The following is a 24,827-nucleotide window of genomic DNA, read 5'->3' on the forward strand; positions in this document are numbered from 1 at the left end:
AATTGTTTACAGACACATTATTTCACTTATAATTCACTGTATCACAATTCCAGTGGGTCAGAAGTTTACCTACACTAAGTTGACTGTGCCTTTAAACAACTTGGAAAATTGCATTGTTTAAAGGTCATGACCTGACCTGTCAATGGCCTTTATGGTTTTATTGTTCTAATCCAGAGGGAACAAACTCATTCCATGGAGGGCTTAGTGTCAGCTGGGTTTTCCTTCCAATAAAGCAATAGACAACCAGGTGAGGGTAGTTACCAATCAGTGACCTTTATTCATCAAGAACTAGAGAGGAGCCAAAGCACTCAGCCCTCAGTGGAATGAGTGACACATTGTAATCTATTCCCTTTGACAGACCGCTGACTTGTCCATTCCTCTCCATGATCTCTGAACTGGAAGCATGAATTAAAATACTTTTTTTCAGACCAAACACTTATTTTTTTACATTGGTCAATTATATTTGAAACCTGTAAGGTAAAACATTCTGTTGGTTTTCTGGAAAGGCTCATCTTGTCCACAGGTCTTTTCAGTAGTAATGAAGGCATGCTTCTGAAAGAGTCAAAGGTCATAACGCCGCTATAGCACAGTCATAGGTCATGCTCAGAGTTGTGCGTCTGATATCGTGCAATGGTTCATGTAGGTTTGATCTGGAGTGCATTCCAAATGGCTCCCTATTCCCTATGGGCCCTGGTCAAAAGAAGTGCACCACGTAGGGAATAGGGAGCCTTTTGGGACAGACCTGTTCTTCAGTTGGACAGCATTAACGTTGTAACTATGGAGATACAAGCATTCCTCAACCACAGATCCTGGATATCTAATGGAAATACATCGTAGGTGCTAAACATTTGTAACGTGGTTTGCTTGCCAAATGGCACCCTATTCCCTACATAGTGCACTACTTTTGATCAGGGCCCATAAGGGTCTGGTGAAAAGTAGTGCACTATTTAGCGTCTGGTTCCATTTGTGACACCACCATAGTTTTGTGCTCTATGGAAGAGGCTATACTGTATTATTGTTAGCGCTCGTTATAGTCGGAGATGGTTACAGAGGTTTTAGAGCATTAGTCACATCATTATTGCTTAGGTCAAAGGAACATTTTAAAACGTGGCCACATTGCCTGAGATATGAAATACATACATTAGTAGGAGGGTTAGAGGAGAGATAAAGGAGGGTTAGGTATTGAGAGTTAAGGTTAGGTGGTTAGGGCTAGTAAACAAGATAACAAAAGTCCAAAGTAAACATAAATAAATCAGTGCAGGTCAGGAAAAAAAGAGAGGAGCTCAACACAGGAAGAGAAGAGGAGCTCAACACAGGAGTTCAACAGGCAAACATTTCATTGTCGGCAATATAATTGTGCAAATATATCCTATCAGAATCTATTCAAGTTTTTTTTTTTACAATCAAAGTTCTATTACATCACGCTGCAGTTCCATCCGTAGTTAAAACACGATATTCTGTGAAAGAAGATGTGTCAGATAATGCATCCCAAATGGCACCCTATTCCCTACCCAGTACACTACTTTTCACCAGAGGCCTATGGGCTACAGAGGGAATATGGTGTCATTTGGGACACAGCAGATGGGTCAGTTTCCTCTGCTAACATCACAAGGACCAGTGTAGTGGACTAAATGTTGATTCAGTGCGATGACGGTGGGTACGAAGTGGCTCTCTGAGACAAAATCCCCAGCTATGATGTTGAGGGAGCGTGAGTCAGAGCCGGGGCTCTGGCCCCTGACCCAGGAGAGCAGGGCAGGGTAGGTGGACATCACCAGGTCCTTCAGAGACTCAGTGGGGTGAGAACAGATGTACTGCAGATCCTCTGTCAGGTTTATGCCCGTCACAAAGAATCCTCCTGACAAAAAACACCAGATCATATCATTCTGTTTGATTCTGTTACAAAAACACTCATTACAACACATCCCCTCCTGACAAACGTATGTTATTCATTGAAAACAATATATCGTAGACGGTGTTAGCTAACCCTTTACTCTGCACAATATTACAGATACATTCTAATCACGTCATAAGAGTGAAACTGTTTTTCTGTTCAGTACTGGGGAAATCCCACCCGAGTTAAGCGAGCGTAAATGGAACTTAATTCCCTATTCTGATTTTGAACATAAGCATGAGAATAGCATGCTATTCACACGTTATTTCTCTGGGTGGAAATGGTATAAATGAAGGTGGGTCTAGATACGCAGTATTCTGACAACTTAATTCCAACGCCTTTATGCGAGAGGAAAACATGAATAAGGCCGAACCAACCGGTTCCAAGTGGAAGAAGCTACAAGGTCAGTGTTTGGTGCTGAAACAAACTAATATCCATATATTTAGATTGCTTTCTTTCATTCATCCCTAATATTCTGACCCTGCTCTCTCAATATATAAAATATATATATTAATATAGATATATAACGAGGCAAGTCTGTTAAGAACAAATTCTTATTTACAATGACACACTACCAAAAGGCCTCCTGCGGGGGCTGAGATTAAAAATATAGGACAAAACACACATCACAACAAGAGAGACAACACAACATAAAGAGAGACCTAAGACAACAACATTATTGGGCACAGTCAACAGCACAAAGGGCAAGAAGGTAGAGGCAACAATACATCACACAAAGCAGCCACAACTGTCAGTAAGAGTGTCCATGATTGAGTCTTTGAATGAAGAGATTGAGATAAAAGTGTCCAGTTTGAGTGTTTGTTGCAGCTCTTTCCAGTCGCCAGCTGCAGCGAACTGAAAAGAGGAGCGACCCAGGGATGTGTGTGCTTTGGGGACCTTTAACAGAATGTGACTGGCAGAACGGGTGTTGTATGTGGAGGATGAGGGCTGCAGTAGGTATCTCAGATAGGGGGGAGTGAACGGGTGTTGTATGTGGAGGATGAGGGCTGCAGTAGATATCTCAGATAGGGGGGAGTGAACGGGTGCTGTATGTGGAGGATGAGGGCTGCAGTAGATATCTCAGATAGGGGGGAGTGAACGGGTGCTGTATGTGGAGGATGAGGGCTGCAGTAGATATCTCAGATAGGGGGGAGTGAACGGGTGTTGTATGTGGAGGATGAGGGCTGCAATAGATATCTCAGATAGGAGGGAGTGAACGGGTGTTGTATGTGGAGGATGAGGGCTGCAATAGATATCTCAGATAGGGGGGAGTGAACGGGTGTTGTATGTGGAGGATGAGGGCTACAGTAGATATCTCAGATAGGGGGGAGTGAACGGGTGTTGTATGTGGAGGATGAGGGCTGCAGTAGATATCTCAGATAGGGGGGAGTGAACGGGTGTTGTATGTGGAGGATGAGGGCTGCAGTAGGTATCTCAGATAGGGGGGAGTGAACGGGTGTTGTATGTGGAGGATGAGGGCTGCAGTAGATATCTCAGATAAGGGGGAGTGAACGGGTGTTGTATGTGGAGGATGAGGGCTGCAGTAGGTATCTCAGATAGGGGGGAGTGAACGGGTGTTGTATGTGGAGGATGAGGGCTGCAGTAGATATCTCAGATAGGGGGGAGTGAACGGGTGCTGTATGTGGAGGATGAGGGCTGCAGTAGATATCTCAGATAGGGGGGAGTGAACGGGTGCTGTATGTGGAGGATGAGGGCTGCAGTAGATATCTCAGATAGGGGGGAGTGAACGGGTGCTGTATGTGGAGGATGAGGGCTGCAGTAGATATCTCAGATAGGGGGGAGTGAACGGGTGTTGTATGTGGAGGATGAGGGCTGCAATAGATATCTCAGATAGGAGGGAGTGAACGGGTGTTATATGTGGAGGATGAGGGCTGCAGTAGATATCTCAGATAGGGGGGAGTGAACGGGTGTTGTATGTGGAGGATGAGGGCTGCAGTAGATATCTCAGATAGGGGGGAGTGAACGGGTGCTGTATGTGGAGGATGAGGGCTGCAGTAGATATCTCAGATAGGGGGGAGTGAACGGGTGTTGTATGTGGAGGATGAGGGCTGCAGTAGATATCTCAGATAGGAGGGAGTGTATAGATGTGTTCAAGTGAGTCTAACGACAAAATTCTAACTAAAAGGTACGGACCTCCAGAGTGGCTCAGTGGTCTAAGGCACTAGCTGGGGGGGGCTTTACTTGGCTCATCGCTCTCTAGCGACTCCTGGTGGCGGGCCGGGCGCCTGCAGGCTGACCTCGGTCGTCAGTTGAACGGTGTTTCCTCTGACACATTGGTGCAGCTGGCTTCCGGGTTAAGCAAGCAGGTGTTAAGAAGCACGGTTTGGCGGGTCATGTTTTGGAGGACGCATGGCTCGACTGTCGCCTCTCCTGAGAACGTTGGGAGTTGCAGCGATGAGACAAGATCGTAAATCACGAAGTTGGGGAGAAAAAGGGTGTAAAAAAAAGAAGAAGAGATGGCTTAAGATAGATTATGATCTTGTACTGAAAACCCTATTGAAAATCTGTTGGCCAGCAAGTGGGAGGGGTTTCAGTGATTGAATTACATTTATTCAGAGCGTGTAAGATAGCCATAAGGTAATGTAAGGTAAGTCTGAATACCAAATACTGAGAAGTGCGTAGGAAAGGCAAGGCGTGCGTAGGAAAGGCAAGGCGTGCGTAGGAAAGGAAAGGCAATGCGTGCGTAGGAAAGGAAAGGCGTGCGTAGGAAAGGAAAGGCGTGCGTAGGAAAGGCAAGGCGTGCGTAGGAAAGGAAAGGCGTGCGTGGATAGGCAAGGCGTGCGTAGGAAAGGAAAGGCGTGCGTAGGAAAGGAAAGGCGTGCGTAGGAAAGGCAAGGCGTGCGTAGGAAAGGCAAGGCGTGCGTAGGAAAGGCAAGGCGTGCGTAGGAAAGGCAAGGCGTGCGTAGGAAAGGAAAGGCGTGCGTAGGAAAGGAAAGGGGTGCGTAGGAAAGGCAAGGCGTGCGTAGGAAAGGCAAGGCGTGCGTAGGAAAGGCAAGGCGTGCTTGGAAAGGCAAGGCGTGCGTAGGAAAGGCAAGGCGTGCGTAGGAAAGGAAAGGCGTGCGTAGGAAAGGAAAGGGGTGCGTAGGAAAGGCAAGGCGTGCGTAGGAAAGGCAAGGCGTGCGTAGGAAAGGCAAGGCGTGCGTAGGAAAGGCAAGGCGTGCGTAGGAAAGGCAAGGCGTGCGTAGGAAAGGCAAGGCGTACGTAGGAAAGGCAAGGCGTGCGTAGGAAAGGCAAGGCGTGCGTAGGAAAGGCAAGGCGTACGTAGGAAAGGCAATGCGTACGTAGGAAAGGCAATGCGTGCTTGGAAAGGCAAGGCGTGCGTAGGAAAGGCAATGCGTGCGTAGGAAATGCAAGGCGTGCGTAGGAAAGGCAATGCGTACGTAGGAAAGGAAAGGCAATGCGTACGTAGGAAAGGAAAGGCGTGCGTAGGAAAGGAAAGGCGTGCGTAGGAAAGGCAAGGCGTGCGTAGGAAAGGCAATGCGTGCGTAGGAAAGGCAATGCGTGCGTAGGAAAGGCAAGGCGTGCGTAGGAAAGGCAATGCGTGCGTAGGAAAGGCAAGGCGTGCGTAGGAAAGGCAATGCGTACGTAGGAAAGGAAAGGCGTGCTTGGAAAGGCAAGGCGTGCGTAGGAAAGGCAAGGCGTGCGTAGGAAAGGCAAGGCGTGCTTGGAAAGGCAAGGCGTGCGTAGGAAAGACGTACATTATCGAAGTCTGCATCGGCCCCTATAAGTGCACAGCAGCACTTCTATTTCTGAATGATTGGCAGTGTTAGATAATCCTTACTCTGCACAACATTTCATAGCAATATGTAGCCATCTGCAGGTTACCTGGGCGGCCATGTTGTTTCCTGTGTTCGAACTCCTCGATCAGAGCCTCGGCTTTACACTTGTTGGCCCACCAGTAGGGGATGTGAGGCCAAAGGTCGCTGTAGAGGCTGACCATGCTGTGCTCATAGGAGACAATCACCTGGTAACCCAGTGACCACAGGTTCCTCAGAGTCACCACTTCCTGGAACACAGAGGATCATGGGAATGTTGGGATCAGGGAATGGAATCATGGGAAAGTATGGCTCATGCCATGCCAGGAAACATTGTGGTAACACTATATATTTAAAAAAAATATATATACAATTTTTTACATTATTTTTGTAATACACATGACAACATACAGACACACACAAACATCCACGACATCCCACCTGACCCCACCCATCTGCTCACACCCCCACCCTAACCCTAAATTATATACATTAGTTTATACTGGATTAAGCATACATTTTCCTTAACTGTCATTTCTTTAGTTATGTTCCAACATTCCCTCCATCTTGTGCTTTTTAAGTCTTGGTTGCAATAGTTTTTTTCTAAGTTGTATAGGTTTTCTGCAAGGTTTTATATACAGTTGAAGTCGGAAGTTTACATACACTTAGGTTAAGTTCATTAAAACTCGTTTTTCAAACACTCCACAAATTTCTTGTTAACAAACTATAGTTTTGCCAAGTCGGTTAGGACATCTACTTTGTGCATGTCAAGTCATTTTTCCTTCAATTGTTTACAGAAAGATTATTTCACTGTATCACAATTCCAGTGGCTCAGAAGTTTACATACACTAAGTTGACTGTGCCTTTAAACAGCTTGGAAAATTCCAGAAAATGATATCACGGCTTTAGAAGCTTCTGATAGGCTAATTGACATAATTTAAGTCAATTGGAGGTGTACCTGTGGATGTATTTCAAGGCCTACCTTCAAACTCAGTGCCTCTTTGCTTGACATCATGGGAAAATCTAAAGAAAATCAGCCAAGACCTCAGAAACAAATTGTAGACCTCCACAGGTCTGGTTCATCCTTGGGAGCAATTTCCAAACGCCTGAAGGTACCACATTCATCTGTACAAACAACAGTACGCAAGTATAAACACCATGGGACCACACAGCCGTCATACCGCTCAGGAAGCAGACGCGTTCTGTCTCCTAGAGATGAACATATTTTGGTGCGAAAAGTGCAAATCAATCCCAGAACAAAGATCGTACTTTTTGGAGAAATGTCCTCTGCTCTGATGAAACAAAAATAGAACTGTTTGGCTATAATGACCATCGTTATGTTTGGAGGAAAAAGGGGGAAGCTTGCAAGCCGAAGAACACCATCCCAACCGTGAAGCACGGGGGTGGCAGCATCATGTTGTGGGGATGCTTTGCTGCAGGAGGGACTGGTGCACTTCACAATATAGATGGCATCATGAGGCTGGAAAATTATGTGAATATATTGAAGCAACATCTCAAGACATCAGTCAGGAAGTTAAAGCTTGGTCGCAAATGGGTCTTCCAAATGGACAATGACCCCTCCAAATGGACAATGACCCCAAGCATACTTCCAAAGTCGTGGCAAAATGGCTTAATTAAGAACAACAAAGTCAAGGTATTGGAGTGGCCATCACAAAGCCCTGACCTCAATCCTATAGAAATTTGTGGGCAGAACTGAAAAAGCATGTGCGAGCAAGGAGGCTTACAAACCTGACTCAGTTAGACCAGCTCTGTCAGGAGGAATGGGCCAAAATTCACCCAACTTATTGTGGGAAGCTTGTGGAAGGCTACCCGAAACGTTTGACCCAAGTTAAACAATTTAAAGGCAATGCTACCAAATACTAATTGAGTGTATGCAAACTTCTGACCCACTGGGAATGTGACGAAATAAATAAAATCTGAAATAAATCACTCTCTACTATTATTCTGACATTTCACATTCTTAAAATAAAGTCGTGATCCTGACTGACCTAAAACAGGGAATTCTTACTAGGATTAAAAGTCAGGAATTGTGAAAAACGGAGTTTAAATGTATTTGGCTAAAGTGTATGTAAACTTCCAACTTCAACTGTATGTACGATAAGTCCACTCTCTCTCTTTCCCCATCTCCTTTCCATTGTGTAACAAGCCGTCATATCGGGTTAGTCCACGAGGGACTTTCCATTGTGTAACAAGCCGTCATATCGGGTTAGTCCACGAGGGACTTTCCATTGTGTAACAAGCCGTCATATCGGGTTAGTCCACGAGGGACTTTTCATTACATTATGTTAGTAATTAATACAACCAATACCGTGTTTATGTAATTCTGTGTGATTATTTAGTTAGTAAATAAATAATTAAGCCAATTTGTGTATCGCTGATTCCTCCCTAAGGTTAGGGTTTGTGCTGATATCCAAGGATTATGCGACGTTCAGAATGAGACTGATGAGGTAATAGTTAATAGTTGCCTGTTATTGATGTAAGAGATATCTGCATATCTTTAGAGTTTGAGTCGGGAGATAGTCACTCTTTAAACAACTTTTCCCGTGGTGCCCCAAGTTCCTAATGAGTTAATTGTTACATTATTAATTTACTCGAGTAATAATTAAACGGAGTAGGTAATTATTAGATAAATAGCAGTCATCACATTAATGCTAAAACGTCACAACACCTGGTACCCTGTGTATATAGCCAGGTTATTACCCGGTACCCTGTAATATAGCCAAGTTATTACCCGGTACCCTGTGTATATAGCCAAGGTATTACCCGGTACCCTGTGTACATAGCCAAGTTATTACCCTGTGTACATAGCCAAGTTATTACCCTGTGTATATAGCCACGTTATTACCCTGTGTATATAGCCACGTTATTACCCTGTGTATATAGCCAAGTTATTACCCGGTACCCTGTGTATATAGCCAAGGTATTACCCGGTACCCTGTGTATATAGCCATGTTATTACCCTGTGTACATAGCCAAGTTATTACCTGGTACCCTGTGTATATAGCCAAGTTATTACCCGGTACCCTGTGTATATAGCCAAGGTATTACCCGGTACCCTGTGTATATAGTCAAGTTATTACCTGGTACCCTGTGTATATAGCCAAGTTATTGTTACTCATTGATTTTTTGGTTGTTGATTGATTTCTTATTTTGTTCTATGACTTTTCTCTTTACATTGTTGGGAAGGACCTGTAATTAAGCTGTTCACTATTAGTCTACAACTGTTGTTTACGCCGCACGTGACAAATACAATTTGATTTTCTACTTGATTCCAATGTTCCCTTTAAGACTTTTATTTTCTAAAGTGGTTTCTTGCATCAAACAACACAATACAAAAACATTTTTCAGTCACCTCCTTGTTTGACAGGATGAACAGGTTGATCTTGCTGACCAAGAGTCTGATCAACTGCTTGGCGTAGCAGCTAGTCTAGCTGACATGGTTTAAAATGGAAGTAGTTCTGTCCTCGATCTGTTCTTGTCTAGTAATGTTCCGTATTATGTTTCATGTTAATGGAGAACCAAATAAAATTCCAAAATACTGTAGTCTGAATGATAGAACAGCTATTTCCATGTTAAAATATTATGGGATGCATTTTTTCCCCATTGTTTTTGATGGTAAGCTACTCTGGTAGGCCTACATTATGATCAAATGGCCACAGTAGCCTACTTGGTCACTGTTTAAAACTAACTTAAAGAGGGTACAGCCTCAGTGTTCACAGTAAACACGACCTGAAATTTGCTCATTGCCAAAAAAGATTAGAGGGAGCATTGGAGGTGTCCCTACCGTAATTGGACAGTGCTTGGGGGGTGTCCCTACCGTAGTTGGACAGTGCTTGGAGGTGTCCCTACTGTAGTTGGACAGTGTTTGGGGGTGTCCCTACCGTAGTTGGACAGTGCTTGGGGGTGTCCCTACCGTAGTTGGACAGTGTTTGGAGGTGTCCCTACCGTAGTTGGACAGCGCTTGGGGGTGTCCCTACCGTAGTTGGACAGCGCTTGGGGGTGTCCCTACCGTAGTTGGACAGCGCTTGGGGGTGTCCCTACCGTAGTTGGACAGAACTTGGGGGTGTCCCTACAGTAGTTGGACAGTGTTTGGGGGTGTCCCTACCGTAGTTGGACAGAACTTGGGGGTGTCCCTACCGTAGTTGGACAGAGCTTGGCGGTGAAGATGGTTCTGATGGTGGATATAAGTCCAGTGTGGAGGTCCTGGTTCAGATCCAGGAAGTGACTAAAGGACAGCAGAACCACCTCTCTGGAATGGACATCTAGCCATGATCTGATCTCCTGAAGAACGGTCTGTGGAGAACAGACATTGGTGTAAGACAATCACAGTAACATCTGAAATCAATGATATATCCCACATCCTATCTGTCTGTCTAAGGTTGTCAGATAAGAACAGGTGTCTAGTAAATGGTACGGCCCCTCTCTGTAGCCCCTAGTCAGAATGTCTACTATACCTCCCTGCTAGTATAGAAGTACAGATTATACCTTTAACATTGAATGTAGTCTACACTCTGTGGTAGTACGGAAGTATCATACCTCTACATTGAGCATAGTGTACACTCCATAGTATCCTACCTCTACATTGAGCATAGTGTACACTCCAAACAGTTCCGGTCCGGAGCGAGCAGTCGCACTTCGCTTCGCTCCACAGGTAATATTACACTTCATTACATTACAACGGTTTGGTTTGTTTGATCTGAGCAATTTTTCTTAGCTAGCTACATAGCTAGCTACATAGCCGTCTTTGTATCAAACATAATTGTGTAGTTTAGAGTAATTAGAGTAATTATCGAGGCTAGCTATTTTTCGTCCTCCTAACGTAGTCAACACTGCTAGCTAGCTAGTCAACACTGCTAGCTAGCCAACTAGCCGACTTCTACCGACTAGCAGCACTGTAGAAACTATTACATTACAACGGAATGACTTGATTAGTGTAGTGTTAGTGTTAGTTAGCTAGCTACAAAGTTGTCTTTGCTGTCTTTGTATCTAAGATAATTGTGTAGTTTAGAGTAATTATCGAGGTTAGCTAGCCAGCCGCGACGCCTTGTCCAGACTCCAGACTTAGTCAACACACCTAGTCATCAAACCCACTGCTAGCTAGCCAACCGTTACCGACTAGCAGCGCTGTAGATACTAATACATTACAACGGAACGATTTGACTGGTGCAGTGTTAGCTAGCTAGCTACATAGTTGTCTTTGTCATAGCTTGATAATTGTGTAGTTTAGTAATTATCGAGGTTAGCTAGCCAGCTATTTCCATCCCCCGCGACTCAATTTTTCCAAACCTAGCCAACTATTACCGACGAGCAGCATTGTAGAAACTAAATACATTACAAAGGAACGTCTTGATTAGTGTTATGTTAGCTAGCTACAAAGTTGCTTTTGTATCATGACAAGGTGTAGTACTGAAACTATCGAGGTTACCTAGCCAGCTACACGTTCAAACAAAGTCAACAACGCAGCCACTGCTAGCTAGCCTACTCCACCAGCCAGCAGTACTGTATCATTTTCGTCATTTTAGTCAATAAGATTTTTGCAACGTAAGCTTAACTTTCTGAACATTCGAGACGTGTAGTCCACTTGTCATTCCAATCTCCTTTGCATTAGCGTAGTCTCTTCTGTAGCTTGTCAACTATGTGTCTGTCTATCCCTGTTCTCTCCCCTCTGCACAGGCCATACAAACGCTTCACACCGCGTGGCCGCTGCCACTCTAACCTGGTGGTCCCAGCGCGCATGACCCACGTGGAGTTCCAGGTCTCCGGCAGCCTCTGGAACTGCCGGTCTGCGGCCAACAAGGCTGAGTTCATCTCAGCATATGCTACCCTCCAGTCCCTAGACTTCCTGGCGCTGACGGAAACATGGATTACCACAGATAACACTGCTACTCCCACTGCTCTCTCCTCGTCTGCCCACGTGTTCTCGCATACCCCTAGAGCATCGAGCCAGCGGGGTGGTGGCACTGGAATCCTCATCTCTCCCAAGTGGACATTCTCTCTTTCTCCCCTGACCCATCTGTCTATCTCCTCATTTGAATTCCATGCTGTCACAGTTACCAGCCCTTTCAAGCTTAACATCCTTATCATTTATCGCCCTCCAGGTTCCCTTGGAGAGTTCATCAATGAGCTTGACGCCTTGATAAGTTCCTTTCCTGAGGATGGCTCACCTCTCACAGTTCTGGGTGACTTTAACCTCCCCACGTCTACCTTTGACTCATTCCTCTCTGCCTCCTTCTTTCCACTCCTCTCCTCTTTTGACCTCACCCTCTCACCTTCCCCCCCTACTCACAAGGCAGGCAATACGCTTGACCTCATCTTTACTAGATGCTGTTCTTCCACTAATCTCATTGCAACTCCCCTCCAAGTCTCCGACCACTACCTTGTATCCTTTTCCCTCTCGCTCTCATCCAACACTTCTCACTCTGCCCCTACTCGGATGGTATTGCGCCGTCCCAACCTTCGCTCTCTCTCTCCCGCTACTCTCTCCTCTTCCATCCTATCATCTCTTCCCTCTGCTCAAACCTTCTCCAACCAATCTCCTGATTCTGCCTCCTCAACCCTCCTCTCCTCCCTTTCTGCATCCTTTGATTTTCTCTGTCCCCTATCCTCCAGGCCGGCTCGGTCCTCCCCTCCTGCTCCGTGGCTCGACGACTCACTGCGAGCTCACAGAACAGGGCTCCGGGCAGCCGAGCGGAAATGGAGGAAAACTCGCCTCCCTGCGGACCTGGCATCCTTTCACTCCCTCCTCTCTACATTTTCCTCTTCTGTCTCTGCTGCTAAAGCCACTTTCTACCACTCTAAATTCCAAGCATCTGCCTCTAACCCTAGGAAGCTCTTTGCTACCTTCTCCTCCCTCCTGAATCCTCCTCCCCCTCCCCCCTCTCTGCGGATGACTTCGTCAACCATTTTGAAAAGAAGGTTGACGACATCCGATCCTCGTTTGCTAAGTCAAACGACACCGCTGGTCCTGCTCACACTGCCCTACCCTGTGCTTTGACAGCTTTCTCCCCTCTCTCTCCAGATGCAATCTCGCGTCTTGTGACGGCCGGCCGCCCAACAACCTGCCCACTTGACCCTATCCCCTCCTCTCTTCTCCAGACCATTTCCGGAGACCTTCTCCCCTACCTCACCTCGCTCATCAACTCATCCTTGACCGCTGGCTATGGAGCATAGTGTACACTCCATAGTATCCTACCTCTGCATTGAGCATAGTGTACACTCCATAGTATCCTACCGCTACAATGAGCATAGTGTACACTCTGTAGTATCCTATCATCTTCCATTGAGTGTAGTGTACACTCCATAGTATCCTACCATCTTCCATTGAGTGTAGTGTACACTCCATAGTATCCTACCATCTTCCATTGAGTGTAGTGTACACTCCCTAGTATCCTACCTCTACAGTGAGTGTAGTGTACACTCTGTAGTATCCTACCTCTACAGTGAGTGTAGTGTACACTCCATAGTATCCTACCTCTACAGTGAGTGTAGTGTACACTCCATAGTATCCTACCTCTACAGTGAGTGTAGTGTACACTCCCTAGTATCCTACCTCTACAGTGAGTGTAGTGTACACTCCATAGTAACCTACCTCTACAGTGAGTGTAGTGTACACTCCATAGTAACCTACCTCTACAGTGAGTGTAGTGTACACTCCATAGTATCCTACCTCTACAGTGAGTGTAGTGTACACTCCGTGGTAGAAGTACAGGTCAGTAGAGGTGTCGTTGGGTCGATGTGCGATCCTCAGGTCAAGATATCTGACCCCACAGTCTAGCTGCTCCTTCACTGTCGCCTCCTATAGGACATTATCAGATCAACATTATCAGATCATCAACATTATCAGATCGACAACATTATCGGATCGACAACATTATCGGATCGACAATCAGATACGACAACATTATCAGATCGACAACATTATCAGATCGACAACATTATCGGATCAACAATCAGATCGACAACATTATCAGATCATCAACTTTATTAACCCAACCAGCACTGAGGGCCAGATGTTCTGCCACCAGGTGTAAAGTCTGCACCAGAAGTGTTATGCCATCAGGGTGGTCAAACTCAATTCCTGGAGGGCTGTGTCTCTGCTGGTTTTTGTTATTTTGTTTCAATTTGTGTCCAATTAAGACCTAGCCAACCAGATGAGGGGAGTACCTAACTAATCAATGATCTTAATTGATCAATAAAGTGCAAGCGAGGAGTAAAACCCTGCACACACCGTGCTCCAGAAATGCAGTTCAACACCCCTGATCAGCTGTTAAAAACCATACCTGTGTAACTGCCCATTTATAAACAAACGGGCGTATCAGGGGCTTCATGTATTTGTCTAGCTTCTGCAGCAAATCAGGTTGGGTCAGGTCGACCGGGGAGCGATCACTCTTATCCAGACAGTAGGTTATGGCATTATGGCTTCCTAAACAGGGAATCAAGGATCAGACAGATAAGGGGGTACTATTACAAGTGTATGGTCAATGTCATGTGTCAGCCTAGTACCCATATGATGCCCCTAAGGATGCAGTTTACAACATACAGTAGGCGGCGGCCTATCATTCATTAAATCCCTGACTTGACACTTAGAGGCCTAAAGTGTTGGCGTTGTGACATAAGGCCATCTGATTAAAGTGTTGGTGTTGTGACATAATGCCATCTGATTAAAGTGTTGGTGTTGTGACATAATGCCATCTGATTAAAGTGTTGGTGATGTGACATAATGCCATCTGATTAAAGTGTTGGTGTTGTGACATAATGCCATCTGATTAAAGTGTTGGCGTTGTGACATAATGCCATCTGATTAAAGTGTTGTGACATAATGCCATCTGATTAAAGTGTTGGTGATGTGACATAATGCCATCTGATTAAAGTGTTGTGACATAAGGCCATCTGATTAAAGTGTTGTCGTTGTGACATAATGCCATCTGATTAAAGTGTTGTGACATAATGCCATCTGATTAAAGTGTTGGCGTTGTGACATAATGCCATCTGATTAAAGTGTTGGTGTTGTGACATAATGCCATCTGATTAAAGTGTTGGCGTTGTGACATAATGCCATCTGATTAAAGTGTTGGCGTTGTGACATAATGCCATCTGATTAAAGTGTTGTGACATAATGCCATCTGATTAAAGTGTTGGTGATGTGACATAATGCCATCTGATTAAAGTGTTGGTGATGTGACATAATGCCATCTGATTAAAGTGTTGGTGATGTGACATAATGCCATCTGATTAAAGTGTTGGTGTTGTGACATAATGCCATCTGATTAAAGTGTTGGTGATGTGACATAATGCCATCTGATTAAAGTGTTGTGACATAATGCCATCTGATTAAAGTGTTGGTGTTGTGACATAATGCCATCTGATTAAAGTGTTGTGACATAATGCCATCTGATTAAAGTGTTGGTGTTGTGACATAATGCCATCTGATTAAAGTGTTGGCTTTGTGACATAATGCCATCTGATTAAAGTGTTGGTGATGTGACATAATGCCATCTGATTAAAGTGTTGGTGTTGTGACATAATGCCATCTGATTAAAGTGTTGTGACATAATGCCATCTGATTAAAGTGTTGGCTTTGTGACATAATGCCATCTGATTAAATGCAGCATAACAGCAGTTTTATAATGTGTTTAAAAGCTATGGTGAAGTAATTAATAGTAGATACAGTAGACCAGTTCCTTAGTAGAACGTCTCATAGAGCACAGGGCAGGTGGTCCATCCAGGTATCTTACCTGGTACAGCTAGGTTCCTCAGGGGAACATCCCATAGAGCACAGGGCAGGTGATCCATCCAGGTATCTTACCTGGTACAGCTAGGTTCCTCAGGGGAACGTCCCATAGAGCACAGGGCTGGTGATTCATCCAGGTATCTTACCTGGTACAGCTAGGTTCCTCAGGGGAACGTCCCATAGAGCACAGGGCTGGTGATTCATCCAGGTATCTTACCTGGTATAGCTAGGTTCCTCAGGGGAACGTCCCATAGAGCACAGGGCTGGTGATTCATCCAGGTATCTTACCTGGTACAGCTAGGTTCCTCAGGGGAACGTCCCATAGAGCACAGGGCTGGTGATTCATCCAGGTATCTTACCTGGTACAGCTAGGTTCCTCAGGGGAACATCCCATAGAGCACAGGGCTGGTGATTCATCCAGGTATCTTACCTGGTATAGCTAGGTTCCTCAGGGGAACGTCCCATAGAGCACAGGGCAGGTGGTCCATCCAGCTGTCCATGGGAAGTTCCTTCAGAGACACCTGCACTTCAGACACCGCCTCCGAGGACATTTGTGGGTGCTAAAGATGTACAGTCATATTTCATCAAACACTGTACTGAAATTAATGAATGACTGTCCTCTAATGCACGGACTGTCCTCTAATGCATGGACTGTCCTCTAATGCATGGACTGTCCTCTAATGCATGGACTGTCCTCTAATGCATGGACTGTCCTCTAATGCATGGACTGTCCTCTAATGCATGACTGTCCTCGAATGGCTCAGGCCTCTATGTATTTTAAATAGTTCTAAGGTCTGTCGTCCATCTGCCACTTAAACTAGGTCTGTCGTCCATCTGCCATTTAAACTAGGACAGTCGTCCATCTGCCATTTAAACTAGGACAGTCGTGCATCTGCCACTTAAACTAGGTCAGTCGTCCATCTGCCACTTAAACTAGGTCAGTCGTCCATCTGCCATTTAAACTAGGACAGCCGTCCATCTGCCATTTAAACTAGGACAGTCGTCCATCTGCCATTTAAACTAGGACTGTCGTCCATCTGCCATTTAAACTAGGACTGTCGTCCATCTGCCATTTAAACTAGGACTGTCGTCCATCTGCCATTTAAACTAGGACAGCCGTCCATCTGCCATTTAAACTAGGACAGTCGTCCATCTGCCATTTAAACTAGGACATTCGTCCATCTGCCATTTAAACTAGGACTGTCGTCCATCTGCCATTTAAACTAGGACTGTCGTCCATCTGCCATTTAAACTAGGACAGCCGTCCATCTGCCATTTAAACTAGGACTGTCGTCCATCTGCCATTTAAACTAGGACTGTCGTCCATCTGCCATTTAAACTAGGTCTGTCGTCCATCTGCCATTTAAACTAGGACTGTCGTCCATCTGCCATTTAAACTAGGACTGTCGTCCATCTGCCATTTAAACTAGGACTGTCGTCCATCTGCCATTTAAACTAGGACAATGCAAAAGGCTGATTGAGGAGCCTTATACTGAAGAATGTGTTGGTTTTCTATGATTGTATATCGATGTGAATAGTGATGTGTATATCGATGTGAATAGTGATGTGTATATCGGTCTATATCGATGTGAATAGTGATGTGTATATCGGTCTATATTGATGTGTATATCGGTCTATATTGATGTGAATAGTGATGTGTATATCGGTCTATATTGATGTGAATAGTGATGTGTATATCGGTCTATATTGATGTGTATATCGGTCTATATTGATGTGAATAGTGATGTGTATATTGGTCTATATTGATGTGAATAGTGATGTGTATATCGGTCTATATTGATGTGAATAGTGATGTGTATATCGGTCTATATTGATGTGAATAGTGATGTGTATATCGGTCTATATTGATGTGAATAGTGATGTGTATATTGGTCTATATTGATGTGAATAGTGATGTGTATATCGGTCTATATTGATGTGAATAGTGATGTGTACATCGGTCTATATTGATGTGTACATCGGTCTATATTGATGTGTACATCGGTCTATATTGATGTGTATATCGGTCTATACTGATGTGTATATCGGTCTATATTGATGTGAATAGTGATGTGTATATCGGTCTATATTGATGTGTATATCGGTCTGTATTGATGTGAATAGTGATGTGTATATCGGTCTATACTGATGTGTATATCGGTCTATATTGATGTGAATAGTGATGTGTATATCGGTCTATATTGATGTGAATAGTGATGTGTATATCGGTCTATATTGATGTGTATATCGGTCTATATTGATGTGAATAGTGATGTGTATATCGGTCTATACTGATGTGTATAGTTTTTATTTATCATTCTTTATATCATTTCTTTGTTTCATAGCATAGTTTATTTTTATTTTTATTTAGTTTATTCACATGATTTCTTCATTTGCAGTATGTTTGCCAGTCAGTTGGGCAGCCAGACTTAATTGCCATACCTTTTTCCTTGATATTGATGTGAAGTGTATATTGATGTGTACTAATGTGTATATTGCTGTGTATAATGTATACGGATGTGTAGTGTATATTGATGTTTATAAACTGGGTGGTTCGAGCCCTGAATGCTGATTGGCTGAAAGCCGTGGTATATCAGACCGTATATCACGGGTATGACAAAACATTTATTTGTACTGCTCCAATTACGTTGATAACCAGTTTATAATAGCAATAAGGCACCTCTGGGGTTTGTGATATATGGCCAATATACCATGGCTAAGGGCTGTGTCAAGGCACTCTGCTGTGGTATATTATCCACCAGTGTATTGATGTGTATATTGCTGTGTATAATATATACTGATTTGTATATTGATGTGTATAGTGTATATTGATGTGTATAGTGTATATTGATGTACATATTGGTGTATATTGATGTGTACAGTATATATTAATGTGCATATTGATGTGCATAGTGTATATTGATGTGTACAGTATATATTAATGTGCATAGTGTATATTGATGTGTACTGATGGTATACTGTATATTGATGTTAATACTAATGTGTACTGATGTGTATAGTGTATATTGATGTGCATATTGATTTTAATCCTGATGGTGTACTGATATGTATAGTGTGTACTGATGTGTATATTGATGTTAATACTGATGTATATTGATGTTAATACTCATGTATAGTGTACTTTGTGTACTGATGTGTATAGTGTATATTGATGTTAATACTGATGTGTATAGTGTATATTGATGTGTATAGATTAGTTCATGTATATTGATGTTTACATTGATGTGTAGTCTTTATTCATGTGTATAGTTTAATTCATGTATATTGATGTGTAGTCTTTATTGATGTGTATAGTGTATACTGATGTTTATAGTGAACTGTGTATTGATGTGTATATTGGTAAAATAGCGTATGTTGGTATATATAGAGTTCAAATTGTGTCAAATTGGAGGGCCTGTTGTCCGGACCTCTGGCCGTTTCTATGGGGGTGCCACAGGGTTCAATTCTCGGGCCGACTCTTTTCTCTGTGTACATAAATGATGACGCTGGTGATTCTCTGATCCACCTCTACGCAGACGACACCATTTTGTATACATCTGGCCCTTGTTTGGACACCGTGTTAACTAACCTCCAGACGAGCAACAAAGCATCCTTCACTCATGCTGCCAAACATACCCTCGTAAAACTGACCATCCTACCGATCCTCGACTTCGGCGATGTAGTTTACAAAATAGCCTCCAGCAGTCTATCACAGTGCCATCCATTTTGTCACTAAAGCCCAATATACTACCCACCACTGCGACCTGTACACTCTCGTTGGCTGGCCCTCGCTTCATACTCGTTGCCAAAACCCACTGGCTCCAGGTCATCTACAAGTCTTTGCTAGGTAAAGCCCTGCCTTATCTCAGCTCACTGGTCACCATAGCAGCACCCACCCGTAGCATGCGCTCCAGCAGGTATATCTCACGGTCATCCCCAAAGCCAACTCCTCCTTTGGCCGTCTTTCCTTCCAGTTCTCTGCTGCCAATGACTGGAACGAACTGCAAAAATCACTGAAGCTGGAGACCCATATCTCCCTCACTAGCTTTAAGCACCAGCTGTCAGAGCAGCTCACAGATCACTGCACCTGTACATAGCCCATCTATAAACAGCCCATCCAACTACCTCATCCCCATACTGTTATTTATCTTGCTCCTTTGCACCCCAATATCTCTACTTGCACATTCATCTTCTGCACATCTATCACTCCAGTGTTTAATTGCTATATTGTAATTACTTCGCCACCATGGCCTATTTATTACCTTACCTCACTTATCTTACCTCATTTGCACACACTGTATATATACTTTTTTCTACTGTATTATTGACTCTACGCTTGTTTATTCCATGTGTAACTCTGTGTTGTATGTGTCGAACTGCTTTGCTTTATCTTGGCCAGGTCACAGTTGTAAATGAGAACTTGTTCTCAACTAGTCTACCTGCTTAAACATGTTTTTAGCAGTTTTTGCATATTTATTGAAAATGTATTACAGAAATATCTAATTCACATAAATATTCACACCCCTGAGTCAATACATGTTAGAATCACCTAGTATTTCTGGTTAAGTCTCCATGAGCTTTGCACACCTGGATTGTACAATATTTGAACATGATTCTTCAAGCTCTGTCAAGTTGGTTGTTGATCATTCCTAGACAGCCATTTTCAAGTCGATTTAATTCACAATTAACTTAGCCACTCAGGAACATTCAATGTCAATTCCAATGTATACTTAGCCTTGTGTTTTGGGTTATTGTCGTTCTGAAAAGTGAATTTGTCTCCCAGTGTCTTGGTGGAAAGCAGATTGAACCAGGTTGTCCCCTAGGATTTTGCCTGTGCTAAACTCTATTCTGATTATTTTTATCCTAAAAAAACTCCCTAGTCCTTGCCGATGACAAGCATGCCCATAACAGGATGCAGCCACCACCATGCTTGAAAATATGAAGAGTGATACACAGTGATATGTTGGCTTTGCCACAAACATAAAACTTTGTATTCAGGACATAAAGTTAATTTCTTTGCCACATATTTTGCAGTTTTACTTTAGTGCCTTATTGCAAACAGGATGCATGTTTGCTGTGCTTGCTGTCTCTGCCTTGCCGGTTCCCCTCTTTCCACTGGGATTCTCTGCCTCTAACCCTATTACAGGGGCTGAGTCACTGGCTTACTGGTGTTCTTCCATGCCGTCCATGGGAGAGGTGCGTCACTTGAGTGGGTTGAGTCACTGACGTGGTCTTCCTGTCTGGGTTGGCGCCCCCCCTTGGGTTGTGCCATGGCGGAGATCTTTGTGGGCTATACTCGGCCTTGTCTTAGGACGGTAAGTTGGTGGTTGTAGACATCCCTCTAGTGGTGTGGGGGCTGTGCTTTGGCAAACTGGGTGGGGTTATATCCTGCCTGTTTGGCCCTGTCCGGGGGTATCATCGGATGGGGCCACAGTGTCTTCTGATCCCTCCTGTCTCAGCCTCCAGTATTTATGCTGCAGTAGTTTGTGTGTCGGGGGGCTAGGGTCAGTCTGTTACATCTGGAGTATTTCTCTTGTCTTATCCGGTGTCCTGTGTGAATTTATATATGCTCTCTCTAATGCTCTCTTTCTTTCCTTCTCTCGGAGGACCTGAGCCCTAGGACCATGCCTCAGGACTACCTGGCATGATGACTCCTTGCTGTCCCCAGTCCACCTGGCCGTGCTGCTGCTCCAGTTTCAACTGTTCTGCCTGCGGCTATGGAACCCTGACCTGTTTACCGGACGTGCTTGTTGCACCCTCGACAACTACTATGATTATTATTATTTGACCATGCTGGTCATTTATGAACATTTTAACATCTTGACCATGTTCTGTTATAATATCCACCCGGCACAGCCAGAAGAGGACTGGCCACCCCTCATAGCCTGGTTGCTCTCTAGGTTTCTTCCTAGGTTTTTGCCTTTCTAGGGAGTTTTTCCTAGGGAGTTTTTCCTAGCCACCGTGCTTCTTTCACATGCATTGCTTGCTGTTTGGGGTTTTAGGCTGGGTTTCTGTACAGCACTTTGAGATTTCAGCTCATGTACGAAGGGCTTTATAAATAAATTTGATTTGATGTTTTGGAATATTTTGTGTCTGTATAGGCTTCCTTCTTTTCACTGTCATTTAGGTTAGTATTGTGGAGTAACTACAACGTTGCTGATCCATCCTCAGTTTTCTCCTATCACAGCCATTTTGTATCAAGACTGCCCAAATGTGCCTAATTGGTTTATTAATAACTTTACATGTTCAAAACTGTGCACTCTCCTCAAACAATAGCATGGTATTATTTCACTGCAATAGCTACTGTAAATTGGACAGTGCAGTTCGATTAACAAGAATTCAATCTTTCTGCCAATATCAGATACGTCTATGTCCTGGGAAATGTTCTTGTTACTTACAACCTCATGCTAATCGCATTAGCCTACGTTAGCTCAACGTCTTGCAGGGGACCCACCGATCCTGAAGGAGTTTTAAAGAACGGGAAATGTTGCTTTTTACCTTTACATACTGTAGCTAGGCTACATGTAAATTCAATGCATGAAACAACAAAGTTCAGTACTAAAATCACTCCAGTTAAAGACTCCAGTCACCCAAGTTATAGACTGTTCTCTCTGGTACCGTAGCGCCAAGTCTAGGTCCAAAAGGTTCCTTAACACCTTCTACCCCCAAGCCATAAGACTGCTGAACAATTAATCAAATGGCCACCAAGACTATTTACATTAACACCCACCCTTTGTTTTTACACTGCTGCTACTTGCTGTTTATTATCTATGCATAGTCACTTCACCCCCACTTACATGTACAAATTATCTTGAGTAACCTGTAGCCCCGCACATTGACTCGGTTGTATATAGCCTCGTTATTGTTATTTTAATGTGTTACTTTATATTGTTTACTTTATTTAGTCAATATTTTCTCAACTATTTCTTGAACTGCATTGTCGGTTAAGGGCTTGTAAGTAAGTATTTCACGGTAAGGTCTCTCCACCTGTTGAATTTGGCTCATGTGACAAATAAAGTTTGATTTGATTCGAAATCACAATAGCATACCATGGTATAATTTGAACATTTTGAATAACTGACGACTAAAAGAGTGCTTTCAATAATATATTGTTTTTCTTCTCTCAAATAACTAGGTCCATTGTTGAATTGTGGCATGGGAGTCACTGGAAGGTCGCATCAAACACAAAACATCTGTATTTAAAAATAATGTACCGTAAATTCCGGACTATAAGCAGCAACTTTTTTCCCAGGCTTTGAACCTCGCGGCTTAAACAATGACGCGGCTAATATATGGATTTTACCCGCTTTCAATTTTTTTTTTCCTAAAAAACATTCTGTGACGTGCTCAGTTTTTTGGCGGCATGAAGCTTTCATTAGACCAATGAAATTGCCGAACGGGTTAAGGTCAAACAACTTTTTTGTTTCCTGTTTAGATTAAATGGAGCGCTCTCAAACTTCCCATCATTCTGATTACGGTAGTCATTTTGTCACCCTCATCATGGCAAAGACACGGAGAAATGCATATGACGCAGCTTTCAAGTTGAAGGCGATTGATCTGGCTGTTGGGAAAGGAAATAGAGCTGCTGCACAGGAGCTTGGTCTTAATGAGTCGATGATAAGACGTTGGAAACAGCAGCGTGAGGAATTAACTCAGTGCAAAAAGACAACTAAAGCTTACTGCCAATTTTTTATTTTTTGTTACAAGCCGTGTTTCGTTAAAGCCTATTTTTTTTTTGTTACAAGCCGTGTTTCGTTAAAGCCTATTTATTTTTGTTACAAGCCGTGTTTCGTTAAAGCCTATTTATTTTTGTTACAAGCCGTGTTTCGTTAAAGCCTATTTATTTTTGTTACAAGCCGTGTTTCGTTAAAGCCTGTGTTAAGTTCATTTGTTTCAATGTACCGGTAGGCACCTGCGGCTTATAGACATGTGCGGCTTATTTTGGTTCAAAATAAAAATAAAATTCAGTGGCTGCGGCTTATATTCAGGTGCGCTTAATAGTCGGGAAATTACGGTGTTTGAACATAAAATTGATACTTACAATGCAGATTATTTCACCTCCAGTGTCCATTGCAGACTCACAAATTGACAGTTACCCTGTGGATAATGTAGAGACAGCGTCAGTGAAACAATTCCACACAAAATGAAGAATAAGTAAGGGGTTCATGTTCATAAGTAAGGGGTTCATGTTCATGAGTAAGGGGTTCATGAGTAAGGGGTTCATGTTCATGAGTAAGGGGTTCATGAGTAAGGGGTTCATGAGTAAGGGGTTCATGCTCATGAGTAAGGGGTTCATGCTCATGAGTAAGGGGTTCATGAGTAAGGGGTTCATGTTCATGAGTAAGGGGTTCATGAGTAAGGGGTTCATGAGTAAGGGGTTCATGAGTAAGGGGTTCATGAGTAAGGGGTTCATGTTCATGAGTAAGGGGTTCATGTTCATGAGTAAGGGGTTCATGAGTAAGGGGTTCATGTTCATGAGTAAGGGGTTCATGAGTAAGGGGTTCATGAGTAAGGGGTTCATGCTCATGAGTAAGGGGTTCATGCTCATGAGTAAGGGGTTCATGAGTAAGGGGTTCATGTTCATAAGTAAGGGGTTCATGAGTAAGGGGTTCATGAGTAAGGGGTTCATGAGTAAGGGGTTCATGTTCATGAGTAAAAGGTTCATGAGTAAGGGGTTCATGTTCATGAGTAAGGGGTTCATGTTCATAAGTAAGGGGTTCATGAGTAAGGGGTTCATGTTCATGAGTAAGGGGTTCATGAGTAAGGGGTTCATGAGTAAGGGGTTCATGAGTAAGGGGTTCATGCTCATGAGTAAGGGGTTCCTGAGTAAGGGGTTCATGAGTAAGGGGTTCATGAGTAAGGGGTTCATGTTCATGAGTAAGGGGTTCATGTTCATAAGTAAGGGGTTCATGAGTAAGGGGTTCATAAGTAAGGGGTTCATGAGTAAGGGGTTCATGTTCATGAGTAAGGGGTTCATGAGTAAGGGGTTCATGAGTAAGGGGTTCATGAGTAAGGGGTTCATGTTCATGAGTAAGGGGTTCATGTTCATAAGTAAGGGGTTCATGAGTAAGGGGTTCATGAGTAAGGGGTTCATGTTCATAAGTAAGGGGTTCATGCTCATAAGTAAGGGGTTCATGAGTAAGGGGTTCATAAGTAAGGGGTTCATGTTCATAAGTAAGGGGTTCATGTTCATAAGTAAGGGGTTCATGAGTAAGGGGTTCATAAGTAAGGGGTTCATGAGTAAGGGGTTCATGAGTAAGGGGTTAATGAGTAAGGGGTTCATGTTCATGAGTAAGGGGTTCATGAGTAAGGGGTTAATGAGTAAGGGGTTCATGTTCATAAGTAAGGGGTTCATGCTCATAAGTAAGGGGTTCATGAGTAAGGGGTTCATAAGTAAGGGGTTCATGTT

General features: G+C 43.6%; 1 protein-coding gene across 2 annotated transcripts in view; it reads right to left on the minus strand.

The window, feature by feature from the left end:
* Nucleotides 1–248: 248 nt before the first annotated feature.
* plcxd1.1 (phosphatidylinositol-specific phospholipase C, X domain containing 1, tandem duplicate 1) overlaps nt 249–24,827 on the minus strand; it is a 38,796-nt gene continuing 14,217 nt past the window's right edge. Inside the window, exons 2-8 of one of the 2 annotated variants that reach the window (XM_029695329.1) lie at nt 23,460–23,515; nt 15,849–15,978; nt 13,968–14,110; nt 13,355–13,483; nt 9,826–9,981; nt 5,738–5,918; nt 249–1,855 (exon numbers count right to left, since the gene is read on the minus strand). In XM_029695329.1, the coding sequence (XP_029551189.1) occupies nt 1,587–1,855; nt 5,738–5,918; nt 9,826–9,981; nt 13,355–13,483; nt 13,968–14,110; nt 15,849–15,978; nt 23,460–23,489 (1,038 nt within the window). In that variant the 5' untranslated portion in view covers nt 23,490–23,515 and the 3' untranslated portion in view covers nt 249–1,586. Of the gene's footprint in view, nt 1,856–5,737; nt 5,919–9,825; nt 9,982–13,354; nt 13,484–13,967; nt 14,111–15,635; nt 15,803–15,848; nt 15,979–23,459; nt 23,516–24,827 lie in introns of those variants that run through there. The other variant, XM_029695330.1, reaches the window with a different exon arrangement.

The sequence above is a fragment of the Salmo trutta genome, chromosome 17, assembly GCF_901001165.1.
Source record: "Salmo trutta chromosome 17, fSalTru1.1, whole genome shotgun sequence".
Lineage (NCBI taxonomy): Eukaryota > Metazoa > Chordata > Actinopteri > Salmoniformes > Salmonidae > Salmo > Salmo trutta.